Consider the following 21,273-nt stretch of genomic DNA (forward strand, 5'->3'; position numbering starts at 1 on the left):
TAATGCAGAAGGTTCTTCTTACTAAAGACTTCTTTATGACAATTTCAGGATACCCCTCTTGAATTGCCTTCAGTATTACTGACTGCAAATTCTTAAGAATTACCATCCATGATTCAAATAATGTGACCTAGCACTCCACAATTGCTCTTGTCATGGTGAAAAAGGTAAGCATAGTTCATTACTACTCCTAAACCATCCTTTAACCACCAGTTAATACACTTTAACAGTACATGGTCATTTCAAATCTCTCCAAGAATGTTTGTTACTGTAAGGCAGCAGCTGTCACACTAACACACCCCTATAAGGCCATCATCACTCTCTCCTTTGGCTATTTTTCAAAGTATTGTTCTGGATAGCCTATCAGTATTGCAATGTTGTTCCTTTCCTCTATAGTCTATATTGTATGAATGTGTACATTACAAAAGAGATCCTTGTGAAATCTGATTGCAAACATTTGCAAAATTCCTTGTCTAAGCCTGAAAACTGAAACCAGTGGATAGTGACCAGTTACAGCGACAAGTTACCAGGGTGAACCTTCTTCCATGCAAACAATGGCAGAGATTATGCATTCCCCATGTAAGGCTAATAGCTTCTTTCTTTAACTTTCATTAAACAGCGGGATGCAAAACAGATGTGCCTTTTCATACCATCCAGGAAACTGTGGGATGAAATGGTATCAACTCCATAAAAAAATCATTAACTAATGGTATATGCACATCTGGATCAAAATGCACCAATAAGAAATTTGGTATAATCATGTGTTTTGCCACTGTGAAGCTGTCTGCAACAATCCTATCACATCCATACTGACATATTCTACAATCAAGCATGCACTGGATTAAACTCCTCTGAAAGTCTGTGCAAGAATCAGTGACAGTAACTCTCTAGTCCAAGATGGGATGGTAGTTGTGTCACATTTATAACATACAGTGCAGCCTCCAGTTTTATGATTTTTTTCAGTCCACTTTGGTTAATAACATTCTCAGAGTACAACACATATTGAAAAATTCACAATTGTCTTTGCTGACTCAAGAGTACACACACACACACACACACACACACACACACACACACACACACACACACACACCCTGTGTGGATATCATTTTAAATTGCTTAGGTGTTATCTAGAACTGTGGATGGTCAGCAGTATAAGGCCTAGTGGCACTGAATATTCCGAATTTCATGCAATACACTGTCCACTCATCCAATGCAGTCTGCCAAAGGGTTAGTGTAAACTCCACTCTGAACACCGGTCTTTTATTCCTGACCAGTTAAGTGTGTTAATTTTCAGAAGCTTATTTTCCAGGCTGCGTCCAATTTCATTGGACACTGCCTGTGTTAGATAATTTTTTAGGAAGTACAAAGTCTCACAGCACCCCTCAGCATACCTCTCAACCTCTTACAGCAAACAATCTGGACAAAGACATAAATAAACGTGGGACACAGACCCCAAAATAGGGACAATGTTTAAATATTGCTTTTATAAACTTAAAACATTGATAGAATTACAGGTTTTGCATTAGCATTAATTTTCTGAAGGCTATGAAGTCTGAAACTCAAATGTCTGTTATTTTTTTAACTTCAATATTTAATGATTTTCCACTAATTTGCCAGAAAACCACAATTTTTATGAAAAATGGACCAAAAATGTGAAGCCCACATCTGGGCATTCTGTGAAAATCTGTAAAGTTGACAAGTATGCCCACAACAAAGGTCAAGCCAAACGTCCATCCCTCCCTTGATCCATGCTGGCCAGTATACAGCAGCATAGCAGCACTTTCAGTCTTTAAACATGAGAAGTTCCATATTCTGCATTCTCACACCTCACAAAAAGAATGCCGAACAGGAAGCAGAATCTAGAATGGTAACATTACACTTTTTAATTCACTTTTTAAATGAGTAAGGAAGTAAACATACACATGACACATTTCAGGTCCAAATTAGCAGTTTATTAAAAGACCATGACTCCAACTATTCAGTTAAAGCTTTGTGACGACAATAAAAGTTACAAAAGCACAATGCTTAAATGTATGCAAACAGATAATCAGCACGCAAAAACAATTACATATCAATTAAATGGAGCCAACACTATAACAAAACCAATTAAATATTTAAAACAGTTCTCCAAGAACATTCATTATTCAGCCCAGTGAGTCTCAGAGTGATGAATTTTAAGATAAACATGCAGCTACAGTAATTTCATTCGGTTTGATCATTCAGGTAAGAGGCAGAAAAAGGAATTTTAATAGGTACAAACACAAAAATGGTGGATACTTCCTACAACAGAAGCAATAGAGAATATAAGAAGGTACATTGTAAGTCTGTTTTAGATGCACCTTGTGACTGATTTATTTTTATTTATTACACTTGTTGACTAGGTATGCCTGACTGGCCTGGAGGCCCGTTTTCAGTGGAGGCCCGAGGAGAAAAAAACTCCACAGTAATACAAATAAACAAAACAGTAGTAACAGCAAACATTAGTACAATATAATTATTACACCATCAAAAGACAGGGCAATGCAAGGTCCTGTTAAATACTGAAGACCTAGGGAGAAAACTCCACAGTATTACAACACAATCGGAAGTACAATACAATCAAGTAGCAGTAAATATAATACAGTCAGTAGAACTGTACAATTACTGCAGTATTATAACACAATCAGAAGTACAACACAATCAAGTAGCAGTAAATATAATACAATCGGTAGAACTGTACAATTACTGCAGTATTATAACACAATCAGAAGTACAACACAATCAAGTAGCAGTAAATATAATACAATCAGTAGAACTGTACAATTACTGTTTTAGTAACAGCCAATAGACAGCAGCTATAATGCAATCTGTAGAAATGTTCAACTACAGTATAGAATGAGCAAAACAGTAGATAGTATGTAGGTAAGGTTAGAAAGGTAAATATGAGTGGGGAAAAATTGATCGGCCTGGGGAGTGGCAGGAGCACAGCCAGTTTCTTATAAGGTGCTCTTTTATAAGTGATTTGAACTGGTCATGTACTGGATTTTTTGTTATTTTGTCTGGAAGGATGTTCCAGAGTTTGGCTATTTTGTGTGAATAAAGGAAGTAGCCATGTTGGTTGTGGGAGTTAGATACCTTTAGTAGGAGTTTGTAGGAAGATCTGAAGGATGTGCTATTAGTATTAGGTTGAACTAAAGAGGAGATGGCAGGGCAGTTGTTAATTTGCGGAAACTTTTCAGAGTACAACTAATAGTGACTGTAATGATTCAGTTGGTGCTCTCATTTATAACATCTCAGAAAGTGAAAATCAAATGACTCCGGAGGCAAGGGAGCAGGAAGATCCTTGCAACCAATGGGTGTAAGCCTGCTTACAGGTGAGCACATGATAGACAGACTAGGTGTCTGGGGAATCAGGAACTGGTGCCATATCATGTGCCAGGCTCAAAACGAGACCAATATGGGGAGACACTTGCACTGGTGCTGCTTTGGGTTTCATACCCACCTTCCTTATGGTACAACTCTGCACACAGCTCAAGCTTCCACCAGATGCTTAACAGACAGGCAGTGCGGAACAATCCCCATCAAGGCATGTCCAGGAGCACTCTCCGTGACCAGTCTTGTTAGGCCATATAGGTCAGGGAATCATACTCTGGAGAAGAACCCCAGTCCCACTGACATATGAGAAGATGACTGATGGGATCTAATCCATGACTAGGCTGAATGACCAAGGTGATGTTTGTTCCTTTGGAGACAGCAGTACAAGAGCCTCAGGATGCACCATCCAGGGTGGGTTCTCAGCAAATACCAGTGCCACTTTGGGCTTAATCCTTTGCTAATTTGGGGGGACTTTGATACCACACTTAGTTCAAGGAGTTTACAGCCTTGGTCCGGACTCTAATTGCATGCCCCTGTGGCAATGTTCTGACATCCACCTGAGGCTGCAAGGAGAGACCCGTTGCCATCATTGGGAAGCAAAATAACATTTTCCCTCTTTAGTGTCAAGAAGCTGGGATGAACCACTCACACGTCTGTTACTTGTCAGTGCTGTGCTCTTCTCCAAGACAGTATGGGCAAAACCAGTGTAGGTCCTGGCCACTGATATGAAAAGCACTTACTGATGCAGGACTTTGTCAACAGCATTGGTTGAGTACAGACCTGTCAGCAACAAAAGATGACTTGGCAGACTCTGGGGACTGTTGAACAAATGTAACAGGTGAGCTACTTCAAGATATGCACTGTTCAGGTACACAGGCATCAATGGAGAAGCCTGTTTGACAAAACAGAAAATGTCAGATTGTGAATGGTGCAGGCATATCAACCAGACTTGGACATATCAGTGAGGGTTCTTGTAGGTAGATATTCATTTTCTGAAAGATAATCATTAAAAAGACGAACGTGTGCATGAGATTTTCTTGACTGAATGATGCTCCCATGTACCCCAGACTGCAAAAGCCCTACTACGACAACAGCACCAGCTTCCACCACTCACTGTTTCCCAAACCTATGCCAAAACAGCAAGTGTCACTATGAAATGATAAAGTCTAACATCCAAAAAGACATGAGGGCACCGACACAGAGCATGACACACTTTGCAGTGCACCATAGACCAGTTTGGGAATAATTTATCACTTGAATGGTTCCACGGATGTCATTTTGATTGTGGCACTGCACAGCAGCACCTACATCTCAAATAGGATGCACGTCTGACTGTGACATATTGTGCACGCACAGCATGCGACAGGAGCCGCTGTGCTACTTCCATCAGTTTCTGTACGGCACTATGACTCACTCAGTGTAAGGCAGGTGTCTGTCTAACATATCACTAGTCTGGTCCCAAACTGACATGCCTTTGACATCAAAATGACGTCTGTAAAACAAGCGTGAATTGCACTACATCTGTCAGGGTGTCTAATGCCTTCCAGACATACTGTAGCCAACAATTCGTTTTCACACTGCCAGTCTAGGCATCTTCCCAATCACACTGTCATGACCATTACATGGGATACGCAGACTACAGTTACCTTCAGCACTTGTTTACTCCTGTCATTCTGCTGTCTGCCAGCTGTAGGGGGACTACATTTTTTTTTCAAGTTTCCATCTCTTAGAGGGAACATCTGTGAAAGTTAGTTTCCTCTTGTCTCTATTTCATTTAATGCATAGCTCTGTGCATGCACACCCCACCTTCCCTTACTAGACTTATCCTTAATTTACCTCCAACCCTTCAGGTCAGGAGTTTTAATTTACAACTTTACTCTCTGGGAAACAATTCAGACAGCATTTTCTACTTGCTCTGGTGCATCATTTGGCACTTGGCCTGTCTGTGTTCAGCTCACCCAGGATCATTTTACCTTGGGCATATTCTGTTCTTGTGCCGAACAAGTTATTTCACAGCCTTCTGTTTAAGAAATACAAGTAGCCCCAGTGACAATAACTGCATTTTCACTTTGTAGGTGATTTAAACCAATGCATGGATAAGAATTAGCAAACCAAATCAAAAAGGAATGCATAGGTCTCTGCTCAGAGAAGTTTCCTTTTATTTCCAATGTATGGCAAATATTCATGACTTAATTCCTCATTTTTTTACAGTTACCATGCAATAAAACAAAAATGGACATATGCAGACATAACCCTGTAAGGCAAAGGAATATAATTCTACACAGCAACTCCAAAAATATTCATGGACTACTAGTCAAACAGCATAGTACAGACTGTTACAACCCAATTCAACCTTCTATGCCAACTTTGAATAGTGGATGATATTGCACAACTTATCACACACATAGATGTGTATTGATTTCTTGGTCTGCTGCTGACCCTACATCAAAATTCTTGGAAATTTCTCAAAACCACTTTTTTAAACAAAGAATTTATGAAAGTAAACCTAGTATGTAAGACGTAAACAAGCAACAGCTTGCAGACTTGGGTATGATTCCCACACTCCCATACATCACCTGATCATCTCGTGTTCTTGACTCATCCTCTGAAAACAGACACGTTTTTGTCTTAGCTTGGTTACCAAACATACACCTATATACAAATACAAGGAATAAAACATTTTAAGAACCTTTTTTTAAATGATGACTTACGGGAGTTCTGCTAGACTTTCGTAACCTCCTAAACTCTCAGCCAGTATAAAAACCTGTGAAGAAAAAAATCAAATATTTAAGAGGTCTTATCTTCACAAATTAAGTAGAAGTCTTCATAAAGTCACAGGATGATTAATAACTTTTAGTATAATATATAGAAGATGGAATATTTTTTACCCAGTGTAGGAATCCCACAAGAAGGCAGGAAAAAATGGCAGCACTAATATACCACTGAAATGAAACTTGTCACTACCTTTCTACACGGAACAGTGCTTAACTAAAAAATATAAGCTGGTCTGCAGATGAAGATCATCCTAATAAAGAGTTTTAAGACTATATCCAATTCTGACCAAAAAATCATGTTACATACAGATACAGGTACAACTGATGTCAGTCTGCAAGTTAACAGATTCTACCTATATAACATATCAGGCTGTAATATGAAGCTAATAATATGTAATATGAAGCTCCTCACAGGTAACACTATAAAATGGACAAGACCCATGCTTGTAACGGAGTTTTACTGTTGACTGTGCAGCAAGATTATTTTACTAGTGCACAAACATTTGCATGAATTACCTGTACCTTGATGAAGTATCTACTCAAAACACTGCGTAAAAGCCTCAATGTTAGTTTAAAACTCACTTTTACAAGGAATCATCTTCATTTCCTCATAAACCACGGGCTAACTAATGGTAATTGAGCCTCCCAGGTAACTGTATCAAAAAGCTTTTCACCAACACATTCAAACTACTAGTATAAAGCACCTAAAAGGCTTTAGCTTTGAATCTGCTATACATCTGGTTGCTTTTCTGTTCACTTATACACTTCATTCTGTATTTTTTTTTTAATTTATAAATCAACATGAGCATTACAATTGTGTTTGCAATTAACTAAACAGATCTAATTAAATATAATTTACCTTTAAAGCTTGCAGAAAAGTTTTTGAGTGCTGAAGTTCACCTTTTATGTAGAATGAAAGCATTCCCGGACAGCCTGTGCACTGACGCTTTGTCAGCTCATACTGAGGGTGTGAGGGTAGTCCTGGACAAACAAAACTTTAACACTGTTGAGCAGGCCACAGCAGAAAGCAAAACTGACAAAACTTCAATAATACCTTAGCATACATGTATTTATAAAATGTTTATTAAAATGTACAGTAAATTAGATAAATACTTGAGTAAAAAATGACTCGGCATTTAATCAGGAATGGCACAGTGTAGTTACTAATATATGCCTACTGATGTACACATGTCGGCAACTCAAGCTGACCTATTTCACCAAATAAAAATACTAATTTAAAATTTTACCAAAGAGAAACAGTATCTTTGCTAAACTAAACACCTTTATTGAACTGATGTCTTACGTTTTAAAAACTCTTCACAGGTTAAAAATCCATTCTCTCAAACAGCTATATATACAAGGTTCAACTGGAATCAAACATTCAGTCTAATATTAATTATCTAATAAAAACACTTTCCATGACAGTGGCCTGAAAGAGAATGCTCCACATCCATACCTGCCATCAATTTCTACAGCACACCAGTGTTTTGTTTCAGTTTCAAGAACACAGCTATCCTCCTGCCATTTATATAGAGCATCATCTTTCCACTGTTCATTCAAAGTCCCCTACCAATGGCAGTTACAACAGGCAAACCACTGACATGAATCTGACAGGCAGCAGTTTGCCATACATTGATGGCTGTCCTACGTCATGATGCACTACCATCACTCGGTGATGATGTCCGTGTTTATGACATGTTTTTGTCTTCGGTAGCTGTGCCCCTTTGGTAGGATCAACACTGTGCAATGCAAGGTCCTGTCTGGTAGGCTGTATATGCCACCTGACTATAACTTCCTTGGGTAACACATGGCAACAAGGCTTTTTTGGCTAACTTCTGTGGCCCCTGCAGTCACCAACTCATGCACTGTTCACATGACATACATATACAGGGAGTCAGGTTAGGCAGCATGTAAATCTAGGTCCTTGTGGCACACTGCCTGCTGTTGTATCCTGTAACCTGAAAGATGTCCCTATTTGCTCTTTGTTGTTTTGTTTCTCACCATTTATATACATACTCATATTTTACTCAGGTCTGCCACAGCTGTTGATGTGGTGTGGCAGTGGTCACCTCACTGACCACCTGCCTTGCCATCACCTGCTGGGTCTCCAGTTGCCTCCAGGCCAGCCTCTCTGCTGGGCAAAGTAAATTTCCCAGCCAAAGGTGATCTGAAGGGTTCCGTAGTGCCCTTGAGTAATTTGTCTCTTTGGGGGGATATGCAGGCTCCCCACAAGGGAACATAAACTGTGACTCATAATATGTTACCCAGTAGGACTAATGGTCTGGTGATGGCATTAATGGACTGATTGGTAACCCACACTGGCAGCATAAATCATGTCCTTGTGTGAATAGCAGAGTTGGACCACTGCCTGGCCTTGACCAAATGGCCACCAGAGGCCAAGTCCAGTCTGTCTCTCCTATGTGTTCCACCCATATCTGTATCAGAATCTCCTCTGTTGGTCTTTATCTTTTCTGTTTGTTTGCCCCAGCTGTGACCTCTTTACTTTCTTTTCGGCCCACACCTTCCCCTTGACACCATCCCTCTGTACCCTTCTTAATGAAAAAGAAAATGCCCATTCTTTCCTCTGCATGCTATTCCGCAGACAATGTACTAGGCTAATGGCCCTGGACCATTTACAAGCCTAGCCCAAAAAAATTGCCCAGGCACCGTGTCACCCAATGTTAGTTCACAGTGCCCATATCCAGTAAAGCAACTGGAATGATCCCTGGAGTTAACTTTCTGTTACCCATCCACTTGTCAAGATTTCTCTTGAAGAAGGCCAGCAAGGTGCTCTGCTTGACATGAATGGGAAGCTTATTCCAGAGTATGGGGAGTCTTTGGGAGATGAACCTGTCCCTCCAGCATGTTCTGTTAATTGTGGCAATGAAGTTGTGATCTCTGGAGCGTGTGGTGTGGGGGGGATTGGGATTTCTTTAGGTGTAGCATTTCAAGTAGGGCTGGGTTGGACATAGCTTTGTAGGTCAAGCAGAGATCACTTCTAAGTAGACGATAAGAGACTGAGAACAGCTGAAGTTTCTTGAGTCTGTTCATGTAGGACATATGTTTAAGGCCTAGGATCCTTTTTGTGAGGTACTTTTGTGGCCTCTCTAGCTGTTGTAGGTGTCTGTTCAGGTACATGCCAAACTTGGCATTATATTCGGTGATTGGTCTAATAAGGGATGAGGAGAGAGGGATGATGACCTCTTTCTTCCTGGATGTGAAACCTTTGGTTATAAGATGTGCCACATAGGACTTTCTGACCACAGTGGCAATGTGGCGGTCGAGGGTGAGGTGGCTGTCGACCTGGGTGCCCAGATCTCTTATGGCCCCTTCAGTGTTCAGGGGGCTCCCATCAACGTGGTAATTTGTGGGAACTGATTTTTTTCCAAAGGGGGTAACGCATTTTTTGGCATTAAGCTTCAGGCCATGGTTCCAGCACCAGTCATTGGTCTCAGAGGCGCCCTTTTGTAGGATGTCTGCATCACTTGGGGAGTTGATAATGACTCCTAGCTTGCAGTCATCAGTGAACTTGGTCAGCCAGAGTTCTTCTGTGTTGGCCTGGACTTCCGAGAAGTAGATGCAAAACAGGAGAGGGCCCAGGACTGAGCCCAGTGGGACTCCAACTCGTGACTGATCGACAATCTGACTTGGAATCCGCAACTTTCACTCTGTGGGTCCTGTCTCTTGAGCCAATCTGCAATCCACCTAGTGATGTAAGGATTTATGCCTAGTTTGGTGAATTTATCGATACCTGAGTGGGGAATGGTATCACAGGCCTTGGCCAGGTCGAGGTAGGCTGTATGAACTGCCTTACCCTCATCCACAGCCTTGGTAACTGCCTCGAAGAAGTAAACCAGGTTCAGCAGGCAGGATCTCCCCTTGACAAAGCCAGACTGTGTGGGGTCAAGACTTTGGAGAAGTTTTTCAAGGTGGTCACCTTAGCGGGGGTGTAGGTGAGATGGAGATTTCCATGCTGATCAGTTTGTGGTCAGATTTAACCAGGGAGGAATTGACTATAGGTGTAGAGCAGCAGTCTCCCATGTTGGCGATAACCAGGTCGAGGATGTCAGAATGAGCTCATCCAGGGCTTTGGAATTGATAAATTCCAGAAAGTGTTGGGCCTGTACACTGGTGCTTGAATAGTTTTCCCATTTGATGGAAGAGTAGTTGAAGTCACCCAAGTATGAGAGTATTGGGTTGGACCTTAATAGATTCCAGGGTGCTTAGGAAGTTGGAGTGAGAGGGACATGTTTGGAGTTCTGTAGCAGGCTATGACTTGTACCAGTGTCTTACCCAGTGTTAGTTGTACCTGAAGTATCTCGGATGCATTATGCTGGGCTACCAGTCTAGAGGTGTGTGTATCCTTTAAGAATATGGACACATCACCACCTCTGGAGCTCCTGGACATATTCTGGGACCGAAAGGTATGGAATGAGTTGTAGCCTGGGAGAGCAGGGGTGCTTTCTGCCTCTTTACACAAGGTCTCCGTTACAGCACAGATGTTGACATTCTCCATTTTGAGGAGAGCTTTGAGCGAGTGCAGCTTTAGATTTAGACTTCTTGCACTGAGCACCATGACCCTCAGACTGCATTTGCTTGTAGCTGGTACGGTGGAATTTTGGTCTTTGGAACACTGCCTAAAAAAAGGCACCACAGTGGAGGCAAGAGCCTTAGCCAGTACCCGGAATCCCAGGGGTAACAGATGTAGGCCATTTCTGGCAAAGCATCAAGGTCTTTCGATCATGTTGTCCCAGGCAATCAAATACTGGATCCCCTTAGAATGACACCAGAAACTTAGCCAATTGTTGAAGTCAATCATTTTCTGTTCGTACTGTGGTATCATTCTGGGTGATGGTAGAATACTTCTCAGGGCTAGGATCATACCTGCCTGGGCCACATAATCCAAGAGTTCCATCACATCTCTTTTCATGTAGTCCAGGGAGGTATGTCTCAGGTCATTCACACCCACATGGACAATGACTGAGTCATATTTGTACTTGTTGTGGAATGACCTGAGTGCATGTGTTATGTGGCGGATCCTGGCACCTGCAGACAACCGACTGTCACCTTCTCCTTGTTCAACCTAGTGAGTGGGACAGCAGTGTGTCTCAAATTGAGTCTCCTATGATTAGTACATTAGGCAAAGTGCTTTGCCTTAAGGGCTTGGGTTGAGGGGCACACTGTGGTGGTGAGCTATGTGTTCTGGGGTTGGGGTTGTGTTGTAGTGGTCACGTGTGTTTCTGTCTAAGGGGGTCTCTGTTGTTTGGGTAAATTTTTATTGACAGCCCCCAAGAAGGTGATTGTATGGTTTGTTTTCTGTGTGTGGGTTGTGATGGTTGGTGTTTTGGAGGGCTGTGTGTTCTATGTAGTGAGTTGCAGGTGTTGACATTCTCCTCTTGACCAGTTAGTCTGGTCTTGGTTGGAGCGTGCACTTCTTCCAGTTTGGTGATATAAGTGCATCTGTCACAGGTATGTGTGGTGGGATGTAAGAGGAGAGGGTTGTCTGTGTACATTAGACAGTTGCCACACTGTATCAGAATGCCCAAGTGCATCAGGTTATCAGGAGAAAGCACAGGAAATTGCCCTACAATCATACCAGCAGGGGTGGTCATAACTAACAAGTATGGGTGCTGTTACTGCGTAGGAACACCTAGTGTTGACAGCACCTAAGTGTGCTACAATAAATGCTACAAAAGCCTGTTAAACTGCTAGCCGATTATGCTAATTGAAGTGCAAGAGTAAAAGAACAAGCACGTTCTAAGTGGAAAATTGAAGAGCAGACTTTCTGGTACTGATAATAGTTTACCTCAGCTGAGCGCCGCTGCACGGTGTGCAAACACGGGCTTTTAAACCAGAAAGTTGAAAGGGATGGAAAAAATGCCCAAATGGCCAATAAAGTACAATTTCTGGACCAAAAACCACTCCTCTTATGGTGGATACCTATCTAGTGCTTACCACTCCCACTGATAAGCTAGAAGGCTTCCCTCCAACACAGAAAGGTCTGGGGGAACTCAGAAACTTACAATACAGTCCTGGATACAGAAAATCTGTATCTGGACTAGACTAGTTATGAGAAAGGCAGGAAACAAGCTTAAAACTTTTTTTTTTTTGCAGAAAAGCAGTTAGAACAGTAGCAAAAACACTTTTAATGCAATATAAGCTAGCACACGACTGTGTAGCAACAGTGAGGCAAATACAGTTTAAATAAATGCAGATAAATTAAAAAAAGACAAAAAACAAGTGCAGAGAGCAATAAATTATGAAAAAATCAAAATGGTGGCACTTAGAGCATCTCTTTTCTTCTTCCTGTTGCTCATGTAGTCTGCAGGATGCCAAAACTGCATCTGCAGTGCTTAAACAAGCACAAACCCACGTAAACACAGGCTTGACATTTACAGGAATCACTTAAGGACTTTGTTCTGCAGCCTTTATCAGGGTTGACAGCTGTACCCATAGTAGCACATAGATGTGCAGGTGAACATACATCATTGTGTACAAGCTAAATACATATTTAGTGGACTCATTAGGACATGCAACTTATGCTGCACAGTGGTAGTCATTATGCGACTTGTGGGATTTCTTCTAATCCTCATAAAGAGGATTACCGGCCTCAAACAGATGCCCTATGCAGACAGTCTCAAACAACTCCAGCTTTACTCTGTCGCATATCGCCTACTCAGAGGCGATCTCTGCCTAACATACAAAGCTATGTCAAACCCAGAGCTGTTGGACATGCTCCACGTAAAGAAATCCCAATCCCTCTGAGCTACACGCGCTAGGGACCTAAACCTTGTCACCACAATAAACAGAACATGCTGGAGGGATAGATTCCTGTCTCAGGGACTTCCCATATCCTGGAACAAACGACCTATCTATATCAAACAAAGCTCCTCATTAGCACTCTTCAAGAAAAATCTTGATAATTGGATGGGAGATGGGAAATTCACCCCGGGGATCACTTCTGTGGCTCTGCTTGACAGGGGCACAGGAAAATCATTTTCTTGGGTAGCAAAAGCCAGGGTACCGTTTGGCTAGGCTTATATAGGCCCTAGGGCCAATAGCCTAGTATCTGCCTATGAAGTATCTAATCAGAGGAACACTGTTTCAAAATGTTATTCTAAATGCATTACTGATTGTGTCCTGGCCACACTGCTCTCTTTTGAATTCTGAATTTCAGCCTTGATGCCCCTGTGCATTTTACATGAAACTCCAAAAAGTTCTTAACAGACTAGTGTGCATAATTTGAGATGTTTTTTTGTGTGTTGGGAAAAAGTTCTAAAATGTTAGATATACACAGCAAGTCAGCTATGAAATTTATTTATTTATTTCCAGTTTTATTACCGGGGAAGTCCACTGGGTCAGAGTGACCCGTTTTCAGTGGAGGCCCAGGGAGAAAAGCTCCAAGATACATAATACAGATAAGGTAGAGAAATACACGGATGTCAGTCTTACATAATATGGAAACAGTTACAAGTAAGTACCTTGAAAATATGCATAATAAGCAGAAACGCATTGAGTGTGGACTTATTGTTTATACATTTTCTTTAGTGTGCACACTCCGATATTAGGTGAGAAGATGTTTTATATACATACTTTTAAGTAAAATGAGGATACACTATACATGGACAATTTCAGAAAAGAAATTAGTAATGGAAAGCTGTATACAATATTTACAATGTTGAACCATAAGAAATAAGTAGCTAATAGAGAAAGGAGAGCAAAGAAAATGCTCGTGGGAGCATAGCTGAAGGAGAGTTCTTGAGGTTATCGATAGCTATTGTTATTGTATTGATAGTTGTTGACAGCTAATGGAGAAAGGAGAGCAAAGAAAATGCTTGTGGGAGCATAGCTGAAGAAGAGTTATTGAGATTATCGATAGCTATTGTTATTGTATTGATAGTTATTGATAGCTAATGGAGAAGGCAGAGTTTAGAAAATGCTCGTGGGAGCACAGCAGAAGGAGAGTTATTGAGGTCTTAGGAACCTGAGGGGGAAAACTCCCAGGAACATAGCTGAAGGAGAGTTGTTGAGGGCTTAGGAACCAGCAGATTCCAAATACATTAAGTACGTATTTAAATGTCATATATATTTTTTTTTAATACTTTCAGATGGTAAGGGAAGCAATCAAAACCTTGATCTTGGGGCATATTCTTTATATGTGTTACATCTGTGTGAAGCCAGGTATAAAAGATAAGTTGACTGTCAAAAGTGAATTAAAGTCAAGGACCCACTTGGGGACAATCTCGAGGAGACACCGACACTTGTCAGACCCTGCTTTGGTACATTCCTGGCAGAGAGGGCTTTTTCTAAACTTGACCCTTCCACATGTAATTAGATGAGAGACCAGCTGTCAATGAAAACATTCAAGGCAAAACTAAAGAACCATCTCATATATAAAGCTACCTGCATTTGTTTTAAAAACGGTGGGTAGTAACAAAGATATGCTCCAATTGAAATGACTAATTTTACTGTAAACATTTTAAGTGCTGTATTGTTCACTAACAATTTCTACTGTTCGGTTCTCCTCTGTGTCATCCATATTGTTTCCTTTTTGCTACCTGACCCAGGTTGTGGCTGGAAAAGGTCTGAGGATAACTCCACTCACTCAGTTATCAATTTAAAATAACTAAACAAATGGAAATTGCCTATGACGTTAGCTAACATTTTATGACACTTGTATATTTAATCAGGTCTGTGTTTTTACTGACTATAAGCATGCAGCTCCTGTATTTGCAGTTAAATGATGCAGCATTTGATTTCAGTTTATAAGTCTGAAGTAATTCTTGTAAAGAATAAAAGTGCTTACTGACATATTAAAAAAGTGGTGACACAGTGGAAGAAAAAAAGTCAGAACTGTTTTTATTTATATTTTTTTTCTGTTGAATTTGCCACCTTGGTGATATTGACCAACTATTTATTTTGTTTCAATAAATATATGAGGGTAAATGACCAGCTCTCCAGCATAGCAAGTGTATGTTATGTTAGTTTAAGAACATAAACATCTTGATAACAACCGTAGTCATACTATCACATGGCTAGAAAATAGAAACTGTGCATGACTTAATCTGCCATATTTCATTCCGGTTACTTGAAGCAATGACTGTATTAATAATGTTTTAATGAATTCTGAGTCTGAGAGTCTCTCCCAAGATGCCAGAATTACAAAAGGTATTCCTTGAACAATATCATGTCTTTACCTGATAAGTATTTCACATTATACCATGACCCCCCATTAATATTCCAAAACGTGCACGCTGATTGGCCAGCGTGCACGTTGTAAATCGACTTATACTGATGGAAAAAGGTCCGGTCGCCCGGACTTTTTCCATTAGTACAAGTCTCTTTTAAAACACTGTGTCGCTATGTTAAAAGAGTTTAACATAGCGACACAGGTTTAAAAAAAGCAATGGAGATCTCTGTTGCTTTTTTTAAAGCTGTCTCGCTATGTTAAACTCCTTTAACATAGCGACACAGTGTGTAAAAAGCAACGGAGATCTTGCTTTCTCCGTTGCTTTTTTTTTTAAACCAATCTCACTATGTTAAATGGGTTTAACATAGCGACACAGCTTTAAAATAAGCAACGGAGATCTCCGTTGCTTATTTTAAAGCTGTTTTGCTATGTTAAACCCATTTAACATAGCGGGACAGGTTTAAAAAAAAAAAAAAGCAACGGAGAAAGCAAGATCTCCGTTGCTTTTTACTGTTTCGCTATGTTAAATGGGTTTAACATAGCGAGACAGCTTTAAAATAAGCAACGGACATCTCCGTTGCTTATTTTAAAGCTGTCTCGCTATGTTAAACCCATTTAACATAGCGAAACAGTAAAAATCAACGGAGATCTTGCTTTCTCCGTTGCTTTTTGGCCACAGCTCTGATGTACTGCGTAGGCATGTGCAGTACATCAGAACTGCCGCGGATACCAGACAGCTGCGGAAGGGCAGCAAAGAGGCATTATACAATGCCATTATTTAAGAAAAGTAATTATTTTTTTTCTTAAATAATGTCATAGTATAATAGCAATAACCCACTTCTGGGTGTGGGTAATGCGGGATTTACCCATGGTTGTTTTTGTTTGGTAAATCCCATATTACCCACACCCAGGCGTGGGTTATTGCTATATTTCCATGCTTCAGGAAGTCTCTGCCTGCTAGTTCGTGGCACTGCAGATTTCTTTATTTATATTTGCTTTAGTAATCAAAATCAAATTATTTTAATAGATTTTAATAATAAAGGCTAAACAGTACCGCAGTGCAACTACTGCTGAGCTGCTAGGGCAAATAAAATGGGATTACATCACATCTCAAAATTCATAAAAATGTTTTTGCTTAAATCTGATGCAAAATATACTTTTATACATCTATACGCATACATCTATATATCTACATTTTATATATATATATATGTATATATATATATATATATATATATATATATGTATATATATATATATATATATATATATATGTATATATACACACACACACATATACACACACACATATAATTTCATCACACCGTACATAGATATCAAAGCTTTCAAAGGATAAAAACTTCTAAGTTAACAATTTTACTGTTAAGACTTATGAGATTTAGCAATGGCACCCTTACCTCTATTTTTTTTTTTTTGCTTTATCTTGTGCATTCTACAGCTTTTAGTTTAAGAATGTGTTCACATCTAAATAAATTAATAAAAAAACACTGAGGATGGAAAATATACTTACTCCCTGGGAATAAAGATGATATCTATGCAAAGTACACTGTCTGGCTGTAAATCTCACTTTAGGCTGACAGGCATCTAATGCCCTGTCTGCAATACATCCTTAGCCACTGCCTGAAATTTTTTTGAATTATGTAGGTGCCATACCAAGTGATGGGAACATTTTGCTAAGCAGATGCATTTTTCCTGTACTTGCTATGATGTTCAGTAATCACACAACATCCTGCATGCATACCCAACAAGGAAGACCTCCTTAGATTATTACACTGAGAATAATGACTATAATGACGTTAACAATTTCTTTTTTAATCAAGCTGACATGTCCCTAATTTTGGCCTCAGGTAAGCATGACATTACCATAAACCAATTACAAGATATACTGAACTATGTGTTTGTTTCATGCACTGCCAAGTCACCAATAACTAGAATGTTTTAGGGTTTGCCAATTCATAGAACTTGCCTTATGAGCTTTAGCCTGGCTTGACCCAGTTTTAATCCTTGTTATTTTGCTATTACAGTCACTCCCCCTGCAAAGTTATGTTGATTGCATATGTGTGATGTCCTGCTTTTATTTATTTTGTCTATTCATTTGATAACTGGGCAAGTTAACTGGTCTATCTTGGACATTTTTAATCCACGACAGAGGACACAAGAATAAGTGTAAATGCAATACATATAGATACTTTCAAACAGTAAAATAAATGTTTTTTAGTTGGAGGGAGGAAACTCCAGTACATGGAAAAAAGAATGCACTGACATAGGAAGAATGTGCAACACCCCCCCCCCACAGTAACCAGATATCTAGACTGAACACAAGCCAAGGGATAGCGACCTTAACTGCACTGTGGTCAGTGGAATGTTATGAAATGTGTTATGTATACGAGGGTCTGCTTTTGTTGAGCTTATGATTTCTAGAGGGCAGGAGCAGATTTTGCAGGTCAATCCCTGCATTTATGTAGGTGTAGATGTGTGGACATTCTCACAAGCTAGGGATCCATCTACGGGTTCAGCCTCAATATTGTGGGAAACATTTACTGGTCAAGCATAAAAGGACTACAGGATAAAATAATGTGCATGAATTTAATACTCAGTTTTATAATAACTGCTTATTTAAGTGGCACGTTTAACTTTGCCCTCCAAAATTTTGTAGTACAATATTGACTTTTTGAAGAGAAGTCATGTGCCACTAGTACACAAAAACGTTCAATATTTGGCTGTTTGTAGAATTGCAAAAAGAAATTCATATGCTGCAGTGCTACATATAAAATGCATAAGCTGTGGGTTTATAATGAGCTAGTTGGATGCTTGGATGTCATATTACTTATCTTGTCACAGACTGTTATGTATTTTAATGATGCCGATGTGTTAGATGAAATGTGTATGCAGTCTGAGGAGTTCCTCAACTCTTCCACCCTCATGTGTTAACAGTTGTTGGCACAAAATCATGTATCTTTGTTTCAACGCATAATTTATGTTTACAATTGTACATGTCCTAGAAGGCAAAATGGTGGCTCTGAGGTTAACACCTCTACCTTAAAAGGTCGAGAGTCTGAGACTCAGTCACAATCTGTGTGGAGTTTGCATGTTCTCTCTGTATGTGTCAGATTTCTCCAGGTAATCCAGATTTGTCTGGCCTGTCAAAAATATGCTGATTGACTGGCTAATATAAACAGTCCATATATACAATAGACAAGCTATTCTTGTATGGATTTTTTTTTTGTTTTCTTTATTTTATGCAGTTAAGAACTTAGCTACCCTGCTGAGCATTCTTGTCATATTTATAGCAGATGGGGTTTCATCACTGATGTCCAGATAGGGGACCAAAGCTTTACCTTCCCCAGGGCATACGTACATCATGTGACCTCAGCTCTTGTGCATCAGGATATAAGGACATATGTACACACAAGATCCTCAGACCATCTCCAAGATAGGCCTAAAGACAACCAAAAGAGGAAACTGGTCAGCTAGGAGGGGATTAGTTTGATCAAGTAGGAAAGTCCCCCAAGAAAGGTTAGACGTGTGTTCTGAAGTCAAGAGTGTAGAGGAACAGGAGGGAGGGAATACTGCAACAGTGATGAACAGGACATCTACTGTTATGGTAATTTCTTATACAACTGTACTATGTCCTAACTGAAATATCCGTTATAGTATTCATAACAAATGGGCGACTCCCAGAGAGAAAGAAAGTGGGGTGGATGGCTACAGACCAAGAGGCAACAGTCCAAGTGGAATGTGCTATAGGGCAGGAAGGAAGTTAAGGATTTACCATATTGTAAGTAGCAGAATGAAATAGCCTTTGAAATCCAGGATGCAGTGGTTTGCTTTGTGACTAGTTGACCCAGCTTGGCATCCATGAAAGAAAGAAAGAGTTGATCAGTTTTTCTGATTGTCTTTGTTTTGTCCAAACAGGACATGAGCTGCCTGTAAATGCCCAACATTCTTTCACCCCTTATTTTGAGGACTGGGAAAGAAAAAGGGTAGATCAATGGCTTGATTGAGGGATAGCCCATTCACTACCTTAGACATGAAAGGAGGATGGGTCCTAAGAGTTACCCTGTTCTTGTGGAAAAGAAAGGGAATATAAACCATGCAGTCCTGGAGGTCAGACACCCTACATGCTGAGGTAAGAGCGAGTAGAAAGACAGTTTTCCATGTGCAGAATTTTAAGATGGCAGACATGAATGGTTCAAAAAGAGGGTAGAGTGAGTTTTTCTAAAACAAAATTTAGATCCAATGGTAGAGTAACTGGTTTCCTTGGAGACTTAAGGTGCAGGACGCCTTTCAGGAAGAGCTTGACCTCTACCCTGGACATGAAAGGATAATCCAGAGGCAAACAGGCATTGATAGCTTACACATGAGCTTTAATGGATGAGTAGGCCAACCTGGAATGGAGTACAGTGGGAGCTTCAGGTAAGAGTAGTTCCAGTCTGTGTTTGCAAAACCAAAAGGAGAATCTTTTCCACTTGGCTGTGTATGATTTCCTGGTATTGGGCTTCCTAGTGTCCTGTAAAACGTGCACCACATCCTCTGAAAATAAGTCTCTTAGAGAAACAAAGCATCTACAGAATGAGACAGAGGCTAGCTTGGGATGCAGAGGCCGACCTTTCTGTTGAGTAATTAGGTCTGGGTGCATCATAATTTTCCAGGTTTCCCTTTGACAGGTGTCCCCAATAACTCTGTTTTTTTCTTCCTTCCCTTTTCTGTTTTTTTACTTCACATGTTCTTCCATAATTGTTCTTATACTGGGGCATGCCGTTTGCTTTCTCATTTCCTCCCTGACTATAGGATTTGGTCAGAAATGCTTCTTCTTTCTCCTATCTTCTCTTCAGCAGCCATCTTCTCCTACTATTTATACAAAAAATATCATTGTGCAAATAAAATAAGGGCATTCTACAAATATGTATAAACTCTGCAGTCAAACAATTACACTTATTTTTATTCTGTCTCTCTGTATCCGTACTTCCCACAGATTATACACCTGTCTTATTCCATACCGAAATTGCCAGATCATCACATTTCAAGAATGAATTTGCTTTACCGATGTAAAGTAAGTGACTTCGCCTGTTCTAAAATCCCAGTCTTGAGAATGAATTTAAGAAACTGCAATACTGCATATCTATTTAAGAACAAGGAATGTGGTTTGGGCTAATCCTCTCAAGTCTAAAAAATTACTCAGTTACATAGACAACGGCACTAAAATAAAACATTTAAAGAAATATATTTTATGTTCTCCAGACACATACCAATCAAAATAAACTCTGCCAATATATGTGTAAATAAACAATGATTTTTGAGGTTTAGAATACTATACTACAATACATCTACTAACAAGACAAACCACAAACAATGCAGATACAGTAAACTTACAAAAAACAAATAAACAGATGGATACCACGGACAGAAGCTTGTTTATTAGTGGAGCAGTTTTGTCAGTTCAATACTGACTTCATCAACAAAGTGTGATTTATGACTTTGGTATTCTGATGAAGTCAGTATTGAACTGATGAAAGCACTCAACTAATAAACAAGCTTCTGCTCATGGTATCCGTCCGTTTATTTGTTTTTTATACATCTACTAACAAGTACTTGGTTACTGGGAACTCATCCAGACCAGCCCTCTATCTGAGCTGAAGGAATTTCCTTGGGCTACAAGAAAATACTTTTGTGTGAATACATACACCACAATATATGATCAAATAACACAGGTGTCACAGAAACCCATAAATTTATATGAGATCAAGCCACAGACAGACTGCAAATATCCAGTCAGATCTTTCCTAGCGGATAAGACACCTTTGGTTGGGTGATTATATTACAGAAAGGCCACTACAGTTAAAACACTGAAAATGCATATATTTTTACCATGCATCATGTCTTGTGCTATGTTAGGATTTGCGTATTATATGCAGTTATTACTAATTTTTATTT

At 39.8% G+C, this 21,273-nt stretch overlaps 1 protein-coding gene across 1 annotated transcript in view; it reads right to left on the reverse strand.

The window, feature by feature from the left end:
- CTH (cystathionine gamma-lyase) overlaps positions 1-21,273 on the reverse strand; it is an 814,142-nt gene that overhangs the window by 145,430 nt on the left and 647,439 nt on the right. The window contains exons 9-10 of the mRNA XM_044085811.1: positions 6,988-7,109; positions 6,066-6,118 (exon numbers count right to left, since the gene is read on the reverse strand). Coding sequence (XP_043941746.1) covers positions 6,066-6,118; positions 6,988-7,109 — 175 coding nt within the window. The remainder of the gene's footprint in view (positions 1-6,065; positions 6,119-6,987; positions 7,110-21,273) is intronic.

Source organism: Protopterus annectens, chromosome 10.part0, assembly GCF_019279795.1.
Source record: "Protopterus annectens isolate FY-2018-M chromosome 10.part0, PAN1.0, whole genome shotgun sequence".
NCBI classification, from domain to species: Eukaryota; Metazoa; Chordata; order Ceratodontiformes; family Protopteridae; genus Protopterus; species Protopterus annectens.